We start from the raw sequence: 14,781 nt of genomic DNA, 5'->3' as shown, positions 1-14,781 counted from the left end.
ACAAAAACCTGAATGACCTGTAACCTTCTACCAACACCTCAGAGATTCATCATCTAATCACATAGTTTCACCTTTTGTCCTTCAACCCACACATCAAACACACGACTTCCTTCTTTCACCTGATGTATATTGTCTGGAACTCGTCCATGTATTTGTTATTTCTAGGCCAGACTACTGTAAATCATTATTAGGTCTTTCAAAGAGCATGTTGAGATGCAAAATGACCAAAAAGACTCAAAACAACCAGAAATAAATACAAAATGACACAAAGAGGCGCAGAGTGACCATAAAATGAGGCTAAATGATCAAAAGAGATGCAACATGACTACACAGAGAAGCAAAACGACCAAATATATAAATACATATATATGACCTGAAAGAAACACAAAACAACCACAAGGAGACACTAAATGACCTGTAAGAAACACAAAATGACTAAGAGAGATGGAAAAGTAACCACAAAGACCCCAAAACATAAAAAAAAAGTGGTGCATCATGAACACGAAGACTTGACGCCCACAAGGAGATTCAATATGACCTGAAAGAAACACAAAACGACAAAAATAACATGACCATGAAGTCTTGATGTGACCTAAAGAGACATAAAATGTGTTTTGGGCAGATCAGTTTGAAACATTTCAAGGAGCAGCCACAGTTAGATGGTTGGTTCAACAGTCACATAGTTTAGTTCATGTCTTTCTTTAAGCCTTGTATAACATTCAGGATGAAAACAGCCACTTGGAGTCGCTTTCTTAATTTCTTAACTTTCACTGTGTTGCAGCAAATGGAATGATTTTTGCTGAGGAGCCTTAATTTTACATAAATTTTGAAAACATTTCCAATAGGTCAGTTATAGACTGTGGGTTAAATTTAAACCCTTTCATACCGTTCATGGCTGAAAACAGCCTCTAACTTTGACTGCTGTAAAAATAAATCAGATCAATATATTTTTTTTTTTTTTTCAACTCTACTAAATATTTTAAAGTTTGATGTGTTCATACATCAGAGATGATATCTGTGGTCCAGATCAGGTAAACCTTTTTTATTCCTCAATATTTGTCAGAAGTGTGGGATTCAAACTCATACCGTGTGGTGTATATCAGCACTACTTTTACCAACAATGAGTGTTGTATCCCACTGCAACTGAGGAAAACTCAAACAAATAGACGTGAAGAAAATGTCTCCATCAGTCTGACAACATGTGAGCTGCAAACATTCATCATTAAATGTTAAAGAAAGACATGAAGTAAACCTGGAATCTTGACAGAAAAGTCTTTCATCTTCTACACTTTATTTCCGTTCATGTCTGTTCTTACTTCTTTTTAAGGCTGCAGTCAGAGCTCCACACCACAAATACCATAATAAATAAAAAATAATAATAGTGGTATATAAAATATGAGTAAAAATCTAGTAAATTAAAATCATATAAGCAAAAAAATTTACAAAATTTGTATATGAACAAATGTATAAGAACTAGAGACAGAATATATATTATATATATTACACTAAAGGATCTCCAAGAGAAAAAAAAGCGACCACAAAAAGACGAAAAGATCAAAACAAATAAAATGTGAAACGACCAAAGAGACACCAAACAGTTCAGTTTGGAGATCAGTGCAACAAAATCAGACAGAAACTGATCATCTAAGACGTGAAGTGAATATTAACACGAAAAAACAAACAACATAATGACGACATCAGATGTTAGAAAAAGTTGATTTTGGTATAAAAATGTACCAAAAGAAACTTAAAACGACAAGAAAGAGTTTAAAACAGCCACAAAACCAGAGTCTTCAGGTATCTTTAAGGTTCCAGTCAGAGCTCGACACCACATGTCAGAATAAACTGATGGGACGCGACCTGAACTCTGACCTAGAACAGCAGGACGTCTCCAGTTTGTCCAGGGGTTAGCTGGTCCACGTCACGTCCCATCAGTCCTCTCTGGGACATCAGTCAGGATGGCCGAGCGGTCTAAGGCGCTGCGTTCAGGTCGCAGTCTCCTCTGGAGGCGTGGGTTCGAATCCCACTTCTGACATAAACCTTTGGTTAGGGCTAAAAAAAAATATTCCTTAAGTCTGTATGTGACATTTATGGTCCAGTATTGAACAGAACATGAACAGACATGAATGGATTAAACTATTGTTAGTGTCTAATAACTATTGTTAGCCTTAAACAAGGTTTAACCAAAGGTTTATGTCAGAAGTGGGATTCGAACCCACGCCTCCAGAGGAGACTGCGACCTGAACGCAGCGCCTTAGACCGCTCGGCCATCCTGACTGATGTCCCAGAGAGGACTGATGGGACGGAACGTGGACCAGCTGACCCCTGGACAAACTGGAGACGTCCTGCTGTTCTAATGGTTCAGGTCACGTCCCATCAGTTTATTCTGACATGTGGTGTCGAGCTCTGACTGGAACCTTAAAGACACTTGAAGACTCTGGTTTTGTGGCTGTTTTAAACTCTTTCTTGTCGCTTTAAGTTTCTTTTGGTACATTTTTATACCAAAATCAACTTTTTCTAACATCTGATGTCGTCATTATGTTGTTTGTTTCATTTAAACACTATTTCGTGTTAATATTCACTTCACGTCTTAGATGATCAGTTTCTGTCTGATTTTGTTGCACTGATCTCCTTTGGTCGTTTCACATTTTATTTGTTTTGATCTTTTCGTCTTTTTGTGGTCGCTTCTTCTTTTGGAGATCGCTTAGTGTAATATATATAATATATATTTACTTCTGTCTCTGCTTCATATGCAAATTCTGTAAATGTTTTGCTTATACTATTTTATTTTACTAATTTTTACTTATATTTTATATACCACTAATATTATTTTTTATTTATTTTTATTATTTTTTATTTATTATTATTATTATTTTGAGTTTATTCTTTTATTTTATTAAATTTATATTATTTTTATTATTTTTATTATTTTTTTCTTTTTTCTCGAGACTGTTTTTTTTTCTTTGTGCTGCTCTGTGACCAGTCAGTTTCTCTTGTGGATGAATAAAGTCTAAGACGCAGCGAGGCCGATGACGTGCTCTCCAGAGCGTTGACTCCAGATATTTGCAACCAGAGGAAATCAAATGAACTGAAGCGTTTCCTAATACCAAGCACACTTTATTGATCCAATTAATCAGGAGGTCACACAGGAATTATGGGAGTTACAAACATCGACTGTCTCCATATTAGAAAGAGCAAAAGTTGTGTTTGATTAACATTTCATGATTCTGATTTCACTGCCTCAAACAAACAGTAGAGAGGAAAAAACGTCACACTGGAGAAACAAGCAAAATAAAATAAAGAGAATAAAACCAGCTCTGGGTATCATCACAGTCGACTCAGGCATCAGATGAACTCAGCGGCTCTTTAACTCCAAATAAATACCATCAGAGTAACACGATGCAGTTTGATTACAGACTCAATGCTACGCTGTCTGAACTCACATTAAAGCTTTCCTACATTTCCCAGAAAATATTAAGACCACAGACAGATATATATTTTTTATTTTATCTTAAATAAATAGAGAACTATTTTTGGGTAACATTGGATTGAAAACGTCTGGGAAACCTCAGGGGTGACTTTAGGTTGGTAGTCCGCTGGTCAGACCGGTGAGTCCTCAGGAATAAAACTTACTGTTGTTTATCTTTTTCTCTTTTGTCCTGGAATGAAATGGAAAAAAAAGCAGAATATTAAAATTTAACTTTTTATTTTTTTTTACTAGATTTTTCCTTATATTTTATTTTATTTTTTTTTTTTATTTTTTTTTTAAATATTTTTTAATTTTTCCCTTGTGGATCAATAAAGTCTAAGTCAAAAGTGTTACTTGTAAAATAATATAAAATTTAAAAAATTTAAATGATTAAATAAAAAAATAAAAATAAAGAAATAAAAAAAAAATGCTAAAAATATAGGTGAAAAAAAATACATATTATGTAGGATATTTTTTAACTTAATATTTATTTATTTATTTATTATGTTAAGGCTTTATTTGATATCCTAAATAATAATAAAACCTTAACATGATAAATAAATAAATATTAAATTAAAAAAGATAAATTATACATAAAAAACTATTAAAACTGATTTACTAAAATAAAAAAAAAATAAAATAAAATAAATAAAGGTCAATAAAAGTAAAAATAATAGTTTTAATAATTTCTTTAAAAAAATGCAATACATAATTCAAAAAGCGAATTAAATAAATAATAAAAAATGTATTAATTAAATAGAAAATAGTGACATTTGAACATTTCTAGGTCGGACCATAACATTAATTAATGTTGTTTGAGAAAAAATCCCTCACCAAAAGTAGCTAAAACTAAAAGTAATAATAATTCCATTTGAAGTTGTAATCATTTTTAAGATTATTTTGGGGAAACTATTTCCCTCTGATTTATTTAATACTGACGTTATATTATATGACAGTGTACCTGTGTCTGTCGCTGGTGCTGTACTCCCTGGTGAGGTGGTTCTGTTGGCGAGGCGGGGTGGAGCGCTGGATGTTGGTGTGTGTGTCGTACAGGAAGGGTTCACCGACCTCGGTTTGCTTCTTCAGGTCCCGGTAGGACGAGTATAGCGCCTCCTCTGCTTTCTGAAGCACACAAGAGTCAGGAGAGTCAGAAAAGCTTCCTCACCCACGTCAACAGTGCTGAGCTCTGAGCGTCATGAACTCACCCCCGCCTGCTGGATGCTGATGTAGACCAGCAGAGACGCTAGCTCCAAGTTCTCACTGTAGCCGTTCTTCAGAGGGACGGAGCGGTAACCTGAAACCAAACATAACGTCATCAACCAGGTGTCAAACTCAGAGGTTTGACCAAAGAACCCAAAGTGTTCCTCGTTGGGTTTTTACCTCTTGAAAGTGAATCTGGCTACAAAATGCTACTGATTCCACTACAGGAGGCAACGTACACACAATTCAACCTTTGGACATTTTATTTCTCCTGGACATCATCACATTCTACCATTGTGATCATTATACAATCCAGAAGAAGATGGAGATTTCCTCCATGTTGTTCACACATGGAACTCCCCAGGGAAACCAGTCACCAAGGCATGCTACATATCAATGCTAAGCTAACGGTCACTACTAGATAGTTGGATTGTGTTTATTATCTGTAGTACCACCATTGGACCACTAGATGGAGACAAATGACCATGGATGAAATATAGGGTCACAGAGCTCAGAGTCTATCAGTCCAGTCACCATGTGGTGGATAGTTGATGTAGAATCATGTGGATAGACTCTAAAGGACAGAAGATAATAAAACTATATCGGCTACATTTGATGACGACATATTGAGACAGAAGAAGAAATTCTGACATGATGACTGTGAAATTCAAACTTTGGCTGCGTGTTTTCTCTGTTAGCGGAGGCTGGCTGGTTAGCTCCAGCTACGTGATGCTTGGTATCAGTGGAAAGAGTAGCTTCTTCTAGTCTCAGCATGGCAGAGTGGAACAGAGTGGATTGTGGGTAATGTTCCGTTCCAATATGACTATCCATCATAGTTGAAGGGGTCTTGTTTTTTTTTTTATTATGAATCGGGACCAGAGAAACCAATTTCGTTCCTTCCCATACCAACATGAGTTCTTATGATAATAAAGAATCCTTGAATCCTTGAATCCTTTTGAATCCTTATATTAGTAACAAACACTTGGACAGTTGTTTAGTTAGTTTGAAATCTGATCTTTTAGAGGCTCCACCTCTTTGACCATTTTTTAGTTAGCTGGGAGTTAGGTGGAGCCATGGCAAAGATGGTGACATCCAGAGACGCCGCGCTGAGCTTCAAAACTCATGGAGACAAGTGGAGGCTTCATTTATCTTTATATTCAGTCAGTGGTGATAATCCGAAGCAGACTTTCTGTCACACATTGTTCACTGTGAAGGTAACATGGCAGGATTTCTCTTCTATAAGAACGTGTAGAGTCATGTTCTCCCTTGATAATGAGCAGAACATGAACTTTATGTGAACAACAGCTGTGTGTGTTCTCACCTGAGCGTATGCCTTTGACAGGAAACGTGGCCTGAGCCAGGAAGTTGGGGTCTGAGAACATGTCCTCCTCGTTGACCACAAAGCGCAGGAAGGTGAGCTCAGGCTCGTAGACGCTGAAGACCACAGGCTCTGCCGGGGCTTTCCACACCGGGTTCAGACCGTTATCACCTGCAAGACGGCAAAAATGATCAAGAGACGTCGGAAGCAGACGTCTTCTACAAAGAAACCATAGCCTGGTAAGATCTACAGGCGGCTCAGAGGTCAGGTTTTGAACTGTATGAGTTTACATTTGCTCGTCTTATTGAATCTGTCTTTATTTTATCATTCTCATACGATGTGGTAACACAAACTGTTGGTTCAATTTGTCGTTAACATTTTATATCCATGTTATTATTTTATTACATATTTCCATATTCAGGTGTCTGCATGGGTTTTCATGATGCTAAAGAAAGTGTGAGTTTGACATTAACCCCGTGGTCTGTGCATTAACTTTGGTATTTCAAGTTTGTTTTTAAAATGTCCGTGCTCCGTTTAGACAGAAAAGATTTTAAATCACTGATGGAAACTACTTCTTCTTCTTCTTCTTCTTCTTCCACGAAAACTTCTGGTTTTACATGAATCTAATAACCATTGGTTGCTCCTTTTCTTTTCTTTCTGGTTTATATTTTTTAAACTGAAAATCAAATAAACTTTTATTTATTTATTTTTTTACTTTAGAGTCTAAAACCAAACTTGAAATACAAGAAAGTACACAGAGCGAGTATTGATAATGGATGGATCAACGGCTCTCTTCCATCCGACCCCCTTACGATAGACGATGGTCTTGAACTTCTCTTCCGTGTGTCCACACAGCTCGATCTCCACAAACGGACTGGCGATGCTGCGGCCGGGTCTAGGAAGGTGTCTGGCAGCAATCACCTGCAGAGAGCAAACACAATGTCAGTCAGCTGACCCAGAACATAACTGTGTGGGAAGGAAGGGAGGAGGGAAAGAACGAGGGAAGGTTGATTTCCTGAGTCGATTCTAGTTCAGATTAGTTTCTAGTTTAGTTTGGTTCTCAGCTCCAAGACCAGAATCTTTAAAAAGTCTCTCATTACTAATGAACAGACATCACTGATTCATGTGATCATTTCTACTAGTGGTTGAATGAATGAGTTAAACTCCTCTTCCACAGATCAGCCCTGTTGAGTAGGTGGTCTTTAATGTGACCCAGGACTCATTGTGTGTTCACACTACCAAAGGAAGGAGGTCACATGTGGACTGACACCAGATCAGTGTTCACACCTGGACCTGTTTAACCTGGACGCTAGAGACCAGATCAGTGTTCACACCTGGACCTGTTTAACCTGGACTCTAGAGACCAGATCAGTGTTCACACCTGGACCTGTTTAACCTGGACTCTAGAGACCAGATCAGTGTTCACACCTGGACCTGTTTAACCTGGACACTAGAGACCAGATCAGTGTTCACACCTGGACCTGTTTAACCTGGACACTAGAGACCAGATCAGTGTTCACACCTGGACCTGTTTAACCTGGACATTAGAGACCAGATCAGTCAGGTGTGAACGAGGCTTTAGTAGAGATGATGAGGAGTTTGGGGATGAGTCTCTGTGTGGGACGTACCCTGACCACAATGTTGTACTTGATTTTCTTCTTCTCCTGATGAGGGTCGTAGCTGTCGTCACGCATGGCCTCTGGCTGCAGCACATACCCTGTTTGTCCATTCAGACTGAAGAGGGCGCTGTTCAGCTGGGTGTATTTATCTGAGAGGACAAACATCGTTTCATATGAACCTCTGCTGTAGAGGAACAGTCATTCATTGTCATTCATACAATTCTATACTCAGCTGTACAACAACTCACCTTTCTGCAACAGATAACTCACTCTCCTTCTATGTATATAATATATATTTACTTCTCTCTATATTTCTTGTACTTTTGTTAATATGCAAATTTGTGTACATTTTTTGCTTATACTATTTTATTTTATTTTTCTCAATTTTTATTTTTTATTTTTATTTATTTAATTTTTTAATTTTTTATTTTTAATAGCAGTTTCCCTTGTGGATGAATAAAGTCTGCTTCTTAGTGTCTAAGTTTTCAGTGACAGCAGTGGCCCTCCCTAAGGGCCCCCCCCCCCACGCAGCACAACCAACTGATCAAGTGTTGCACCTGCAGTCTGGAAGTTCAGAGCCACCATGTGACAGCCGATGGCCCACAGCGGGTAGGGGTCGTAGTTCGAGGACTCCACCCGTTGGCCTTTAGGGTAGATACGACTCAGAGCTTTACGGTTGTACCGCAGGAAGTCCTTGGTGCGACTCTTTCCCGGCATCTTGTTCTCCACGAAGGAACGGATCTCCTTGTAGGTGTAGCTATCTACAAAGACAGAAAGAAGAGTAACGTGAGAGGTTCAGGGTTAGATGATGCCAATGGGCCAATAAGAAGGAATGAACTGGTCAATGAGTGTGTGGAATATTTGGTTGGATAGACCAGAACTTTCAGAAAAAACAACGATTAGTTCAGTGATTTTAAAATAAGACACAAATGGTACAAAGCCAACAGTCATTTTGTGTGTTTGTGTAGTTAAAGTTATAGTTTATGTCTCTTTGTAGCCAGTTTGTCACTCTATAGTTGTTTGTCTTTGCAGTCACTTGTTTATTTGTTATAGGTTTTAGTCTTGTTAAGCATTTTACAACTTTTCGTGATTGTGTCTGTTTGTTGTCATTTTGAAGTTGTTTTAAGTCTTTTTTCGGTGACATTTGCAGTGCAACATCAGCTGAAGTCGAGACACTGAGCTAAGATGGTGGCCATCTTTGTTTTGATTCAGGCAAAGGACCAACATGGGGGTTAAATATTTTTTTGTGTGTTGGTTGGAACAATTGTTAAAACGTAAAAACCAGTGGTTAGCTCAGTGGTTGTATATTCAGACCATAGTATAAAGATGGACGGTGAACCAGCTCCTCTAAAGTGAAGCCAAAGCAAGTAGAGCGCCCCCTGGTGTCTGGCTGCAGTATAGGTCATAAGCTCCACCCCCTCTATGTTAGTGGGCGGGACTTGGACCAAACTAAAACATTAAAATACACGTCAAATAATTTTTTTCAAGGATGGTTTCTGTCATTTTAGGTAGTTAGTATAATGTTGATGAATGTTCAAGTGTCAGTTTTTGGATACGTTTTATTTTAGTTAGTTATTTGATGCTATAGAAACAGGATGTGATGTAATGGTGACCACCAGTTGCCATGCCAACCATTCCATGAAGTGGTCCCGTGGGGCCGTGAGAGTTTAAAAAAAAAAACATTAAAAAATAAGTCCAGTGTATAATCCATCATCTCCTTGTACCAGGTGGAGGTAGAGCAGAGCGTAGTATTAATTAAACTAAAACATGAGTGAGTCTGGAGGAAGTGTGGGCGGAGCATCAATATCAGGGCTCCACGTGGCTCCGCCCTCAGACCGTACTGATCAGACTCTGGATCCAAACTCACAAGATGGCGCCGCCCGTATTCCCGGGGAAATAGTGTCAGTTTGACCAATGAGAGGAGGAGGAGACGTGGTGTCCATATTTATATACAGTCTATGCTTCAGACACAAAGGGCACGAAGTCAACAGTCATTCTGTGTCTTCGCTGTTGCTTTACTTTGTTTTTTTAATCTCTTTGTGTTAGTTTAGTGTTTCTCTGAAGTCATTTTGTTGCTCTAAGGTTGCGTCTTTGTTTTTCTTCCTCATTAAGATCTTTACATCTTAGTTTTCTCTCCTCATTGAATGTCTCTTTGAAATCATTGTGTCTTTGGAGTTGTTGTGTACCGTGTATTAAAATACCAAGTGCATATGTTCGTCTAACAGACGAGCAGCATGCTTCTAGACGGCTCTCTTAGATTTAACAGTTAGCTTTAGATGAGATGGTTCATGTTGATTTCTGGAGGAGTGGAAACATTGAGTTGATAACGATGTGACAGTGAAGCGGTTGCTGTTCCACACCAGATCAACAGAGTGACCTGTTACGCATCACTCGCTCTATTTCCATATTTAGAGCGGGTAACAGGAAGCTGTCTCGTCTTCAGATCTTTTCCTTTGGCCACATCCTGTTTGTTGAGCAGCTCGCCGTGGTGAAACCGCTTTTCCTCTTCACAGCTTTATAGCCGACGACGAGCACGCAAAGTTCTTTATTCTCTCCAAAACCATTCATCCCACCAGAGTCTGAACACCTCCAGCTTCCTGTCTGAGCCAGGACATTCTCACCTAAATACACAGCTGCTGCAGCTTCTCTTTTACTTTGGTTCTTAGTTATAGGATGTTAAAAGTTATATTATCATTCCCTTTATTCTTGTAAACACAGCTTAACCTGTCCCCACCTTCTCTGTAAGAAGTATTTTATGTTATAGCCTTATAGGTTTTAATTTCTCTTAATTAAAACCCAAAAAAGAAAATAAGTTTCATAAAGTGGTTCAATTTAAAAGCAGCTTAACAGAAAATATCTCTTCTCCATCTTGATCAGATTTTGCCGCTTCTTTTAGTTTATCACCAAATTTAATTTCCGTAAATAAAAAAATAAAGCGTCTCATTTTAAAACGCTCTCGGACTCGTTACCGAAGCGGTCCTTCTCTTTGCTGCGAGGCTGACAGTAGACGACCAGGTCTGACATCTCCATGGCAACCTCGGCCTTCTTCTCCACCTCCTCCTGCTGCTTCATCTGAGGTCGGACGAAAAGAGAAAGAGAAAGTGAAGCAGACACTGAGCTCATCACACGTCTGGTCTAAACCAACGCTGCATCGAATGCCAACATCTTTATTCTGACTTCATGGATGGATCATGAGACATCAGGTCCACGCGAACCAACCCCACCCCCCACCGACCCCCACCGACCCCCACCACCATCCTGAATAAGGCACAAGACAACAGAGAGCACCTCTCTTTGTCTCTTTGTGGTTGTTTGTCTGATTGTGGCAACTTCTCACCATTATCATGTCAAGGCTTTATAATGGGGGATGGGTGGTGTGTGTGTGTGTTCGTCTTAGCTGTAGTGTGTCTTTGTTTGGTGTCTCTGTGTAGTTACTCTTTGTTTCATAGTCGTGCGTTTGTTGTCTTGAGTGTCTCATGTGTCCTTGTCGTCGCTCTGTCTCCGTCTTTGTCGTATTCTGTGTCTCTGCGGTAATTTAGTGTCTTTTAAGAGATTTTGTGTCTTTGCAGTCGCTCTGTTTTCCTGTGTCATCATCTCTGCTCTCGTTCAAGTGTTTCACACCTCTGGTCGTCGTTCTGTCACTTTGTGGTCGTCTTGTGTCTCTCTTCAGTCACGTTGTCACCTCGTAGTAGTTTTGTGTTTCTCTCTGCAGCTGCTTCGTCGCTCTAGTTGTCGTGTCTTTGTAGTCGCTAAGAATTTAACGTCTCTGTGTCGTAGTTTTTGTTTCATGTCGTTGAGTTCGTAGTGGAGGAAGAGAGACGGCAGCTTCCTTCACACTAAAGACAACAGACTCAGGGCCTGTGACCTTTGACCTGTGACCTGTTCAATGATCCATCCCTGAATGGTTTCTTTGTGTTCCACCTGAACGTAGAACACAAGGAGCCGGTGCTGACCTCCTGTTCCCTGTGGTACTGCTTGCTCATCTCCCTCTGAGTGATGTCCCAGGCCACCTGGTACCAGGCGAACAGCTCCTCCAGAGAGTCTGCAGCCAGGTCGAACTGCAGACTGTCGTCCTCCGTGTTGTTCAGGGTCAACACGTGGGGCTTCCCGTTCTTACCGTTCTTCACTGGAAACAAGAGGAGAAACAGGAGCTGAGATCTGCTCGACATTTAATGAACGTTTAACGCCGTAGTAAAATACAACCATCCATGCATGTGCTCTAGAGGAGCAGGACTAAAACAGATTTAAACACTTAAAGAAAAACTTTGGTTGGATCTGTTAAGAGAGGACAGCACAGCCAGAAGGTTCTGGGTTCTAATCCGTCCAAAGACATGCTGGTTAGGTTCATTGGTGATTCTAAATTGGCCGTAGGTGTGAGTGTCTCTCTGTGTTAGCCCTGTGATAGACTGGAGACCTGTCCAGAGTGGACCCCCCCCCTCTAGACCAATGACAGCTGGGATAGGTTCCAGCCCCCCAGTCATTGCAAATTCAATCATTTGAGATGCCCCACCTCCCATTCTCTCTCGAAGATCATTGTCTTTAATCACCTGCATATTGATGATGTCTAGACTCTGATACCTGCAGAAGACAAAGGAGTGTGAACCCCAGGAGGCGTCCCTCAGGTATAAATGTTTATGTCTCCTCAGGGTCTTTACCGTCAACACTCAGCTGAGGTTTGACCTTTTCTTGTAAGGAAACAAAAGTTGTCTGCCGACAGAAGTTTCCATTTCATTATTCACCAACAGCAAATAGCAAAGAGTTTCCACAACACCCCCCACCCTGACCCTCCAGAGGACGAGCGGTTACAGAAGATGAATGAATTATCAGTCCACTACTATTAATCACAGTATGGACTCGTTCACCATTATCTTCACCAACTATAGACGAGTCTACGCTCTGGTACGACCTCTGGGACACCTTAGACCCAGAGTTGTGTCTACAGGTAACCTTCAGGAAAATCTTTGGATCTTTGTCTAAATCCCAAACTAAACTTATAGATGTTCTTTTATGTGTGGCCAGAAAACGTGATGCTCCTGTCCTCATGACTAGACCTTGGAAATGACCTTTTTGATAAATCGGCGTCCACGTTTATCTCGTGTAGACGCATCACTGAGACTTTGTGAACTCTTGTACTAAACGCTTTGTAATGATGTAGTGTTATTCTGATTGTTTTGTGTAGAGCTGCGTCTACTGTTTAATGTATTTTACTTTTCTCTTGGTGACAATAATAAAACATTTTTATAATAACGTCACTTCCTGCTGTGATGATGATGATATAAATAAACAGGGTTTATAAAGGTTTCACGATCATTTCTATCTGATTATTAACATTAACTCGTCCACAGGGACAGGGTTGGACAGGGTTGGACAGGGTTGGACAGGGTTGGACAGCCTGGACTCACAGTTCTGGATGTTGCTCTTGGAGATGTCCACGATCCCTTTACACAGTTCACCCAGTGGGTTGTCTTCCATTTCCTGTTTCAACATCGAACACGTTATTATCTTCAGTCTTTATTCGTTTCTATTTTATTTAAATGACCCTGGTGACTCTCATCCTGACCTGGGTCCTGCTGTTGGGGAGGGCGTCGTTGGACACTTGCTCCACGTAGTTGGCAGGAAAGAAGAGCTGCAGCTTTCCACCGTAGTCACCTTTCCACCTGCAGCAGCAGATGAGACATTTACTGACGGAAAGACGTTCAACTGATGAGACAAATGAACACGAAGAGACACAAAAATGTCCAAAGAGACACGACGCAGAGGCAAACCAGCAAAGAGACAAAAGGTAACAGCAGCAAAGTGAAAGGAGAATGATCACAGACGCACAAGACGACTAAAATAAGAGACAAAACCAGAAAGACAAACACAACGAAACCACAACAAGACAGAATATGACCAGAGATGTACACAATGAGAAACAAAACAAGCAGATAGAGACAATAAATGAAGACAAAGAGACAAAAAATAAAAAAGAGGGACAACAAATTACCACAATAAAACACAAAAAACTACGACAAAATACAAAACAACCATCAAGAGATTCAAGGACTCAGAGAACATCGACAAAGAGACAAAGAAAAGACAAGTAGACACAAAAACAACCACAAAGAGACAAAATGAGCTGTAACGTAACTAGAAAGAGACAAGAAACAACCACTGATTCAAGACGACTCTAAAATAAAATGAAAAAGACATAAAACAGCCACGAAGAGACACAATGAGTTATGAAACAACGATAAAGAGACAGAACATGATGACAGAACACACAAAACAACCACAAAAGGGACGTCTTATGTCTCATTTCTACATAAGAGGGTGGTGGGGGGCTTTAACACATGTCCGTCCCGGGACGTCCTGTCTCACCATCCATCGTTCTCCTTGGACACGTTGTGTATCAGGGCTCCGGCGGTGAAGGTGAGCTCGTCGGGCCTCTTGGCCTGGTAGCCGTACAGAGCCCTGACGGTGTTTTTAGGCTGAAGGACACGAACAGACACGAGCGTGAGTCACGTCTTTAACCAGTGAAACTTGACCAGAGAACAGACGCAGAGCAGAGTCGTACGAACCAGAGACGGCTCGATCTCGTTGGGTTCCACGTACGTCTTCACGTCGTACAGCGAGGCGCAGTTCTTCTCCTGGGACGCACAAACACGAAGTTAGCATCAAGATGAACGACGACGACAAAACTGATCAGATCTCCACAGAGATACACTCACTACTATTAATAATACATGTTTAGAACAGACAAATGACTCAGATATCACTGAGGCCCCAAATGTTCAAAAACCCCACAGCAATAATATTTTTATTGATTATTTTATTTTTATTTTAAACACATTGAGAATTATTTAAATGGTATAGTTTTTAGTATAATTTTTGAATTGTATTTTATTTTTTAATAAATATTATTTAATAAATATATATTTTTAAAATTTTTATATATGTGTATGTATATTTTATATGATTATTATTTTTAAATATTGAGAATTCCATTTATTTAAATATATACAGTATATATCTATATATATATATACTGTATATATAGATATATAATAATTTATTCTTTAAAAAATATTGAGAATTACATTTTTTTTATTTTATATATATTATATATATTTTTTATATATAATTTATTCTTTATTTTAAATACTGAGAAGTACATTTTTTAAATTTTATATATA

The 14,781-nt window shown here is 39.3% G+C and overlaps 1 protein-coding gene across 1 annotated transcript in view; it reads right to left on the bottom strand.

The window, feature by feature from the left end:
• Positions 1-3,111: 3,111 nt before the first annotated feature.
• The window catches only part of plcg2 (phospholipase C, gamma 2), a 36,715-nt gene continuing 25,045 nt past the window's right edge, over positions 3,112-14,781 (bottom strand). Inside the window, exons 21-33 of the mRNA XM_084554429.1 lie at positions 14,167-14,235; positions 13,967-14,076; positions 13,167-13,263; positions 13,009-13,081; positions 11,560-11,732; positions 10,576-10,678; positions 8,164-8,367; positions 7,616-7,755; positions 6,800-6,908; positions 5,991-6,158; positions 4,675-4,763; positions 4,431-4,591; positions 3,112-3,659 (exon numbers count right to left, since the gene is read on the bottom strand). Coding sequence (XP_084410555.1) covers positions 3,617-3,659; positions 4,431-4,591; positions 4,675-4,763; positions 5,991-6,158; positions 6,800-6,908; positions 7,616-7,755; positions 8,164-8,367; positions 10,576-10,678; positions 11,560-11,732; positions 13,009-13,081; positions 13,167-13,263; positions 13,967-14,076; positions 14,167-14,235 — 1,539 coding nt within the window. The 3' untranslated portion in view covers positions 3,112-3,616. The remainder of the gene's footprint in view (positions 3,660-4,430; positions 4,592-4,674; positions 4,764-5,990; positions 6,159-6,799; positions 6,909-7,615; positions 7,756-8,163; positions 8,368-10,575; positions 10,679-11,559; positions 11,733-13,008; positions 13,082-13,166; positions 13,264-13,966; positions 14,077-14,166; positions 14,236-14,781) is intronic.

This window comes from Chelon labrosus (genome assembly GCF_963514085.1).
Source record: "Chelon labrosus genome assembly, chromosome: 11".
Taxonomy (NCBI): Eukaryota; Metazoa; Chordata; class Actinopteri; order Mugiliformes; family Mugilidae; genus Chelon; species Chelon labrosus.
This window is presented reverse-complemented; position numbering and strand designations above follow the sequence as displayed.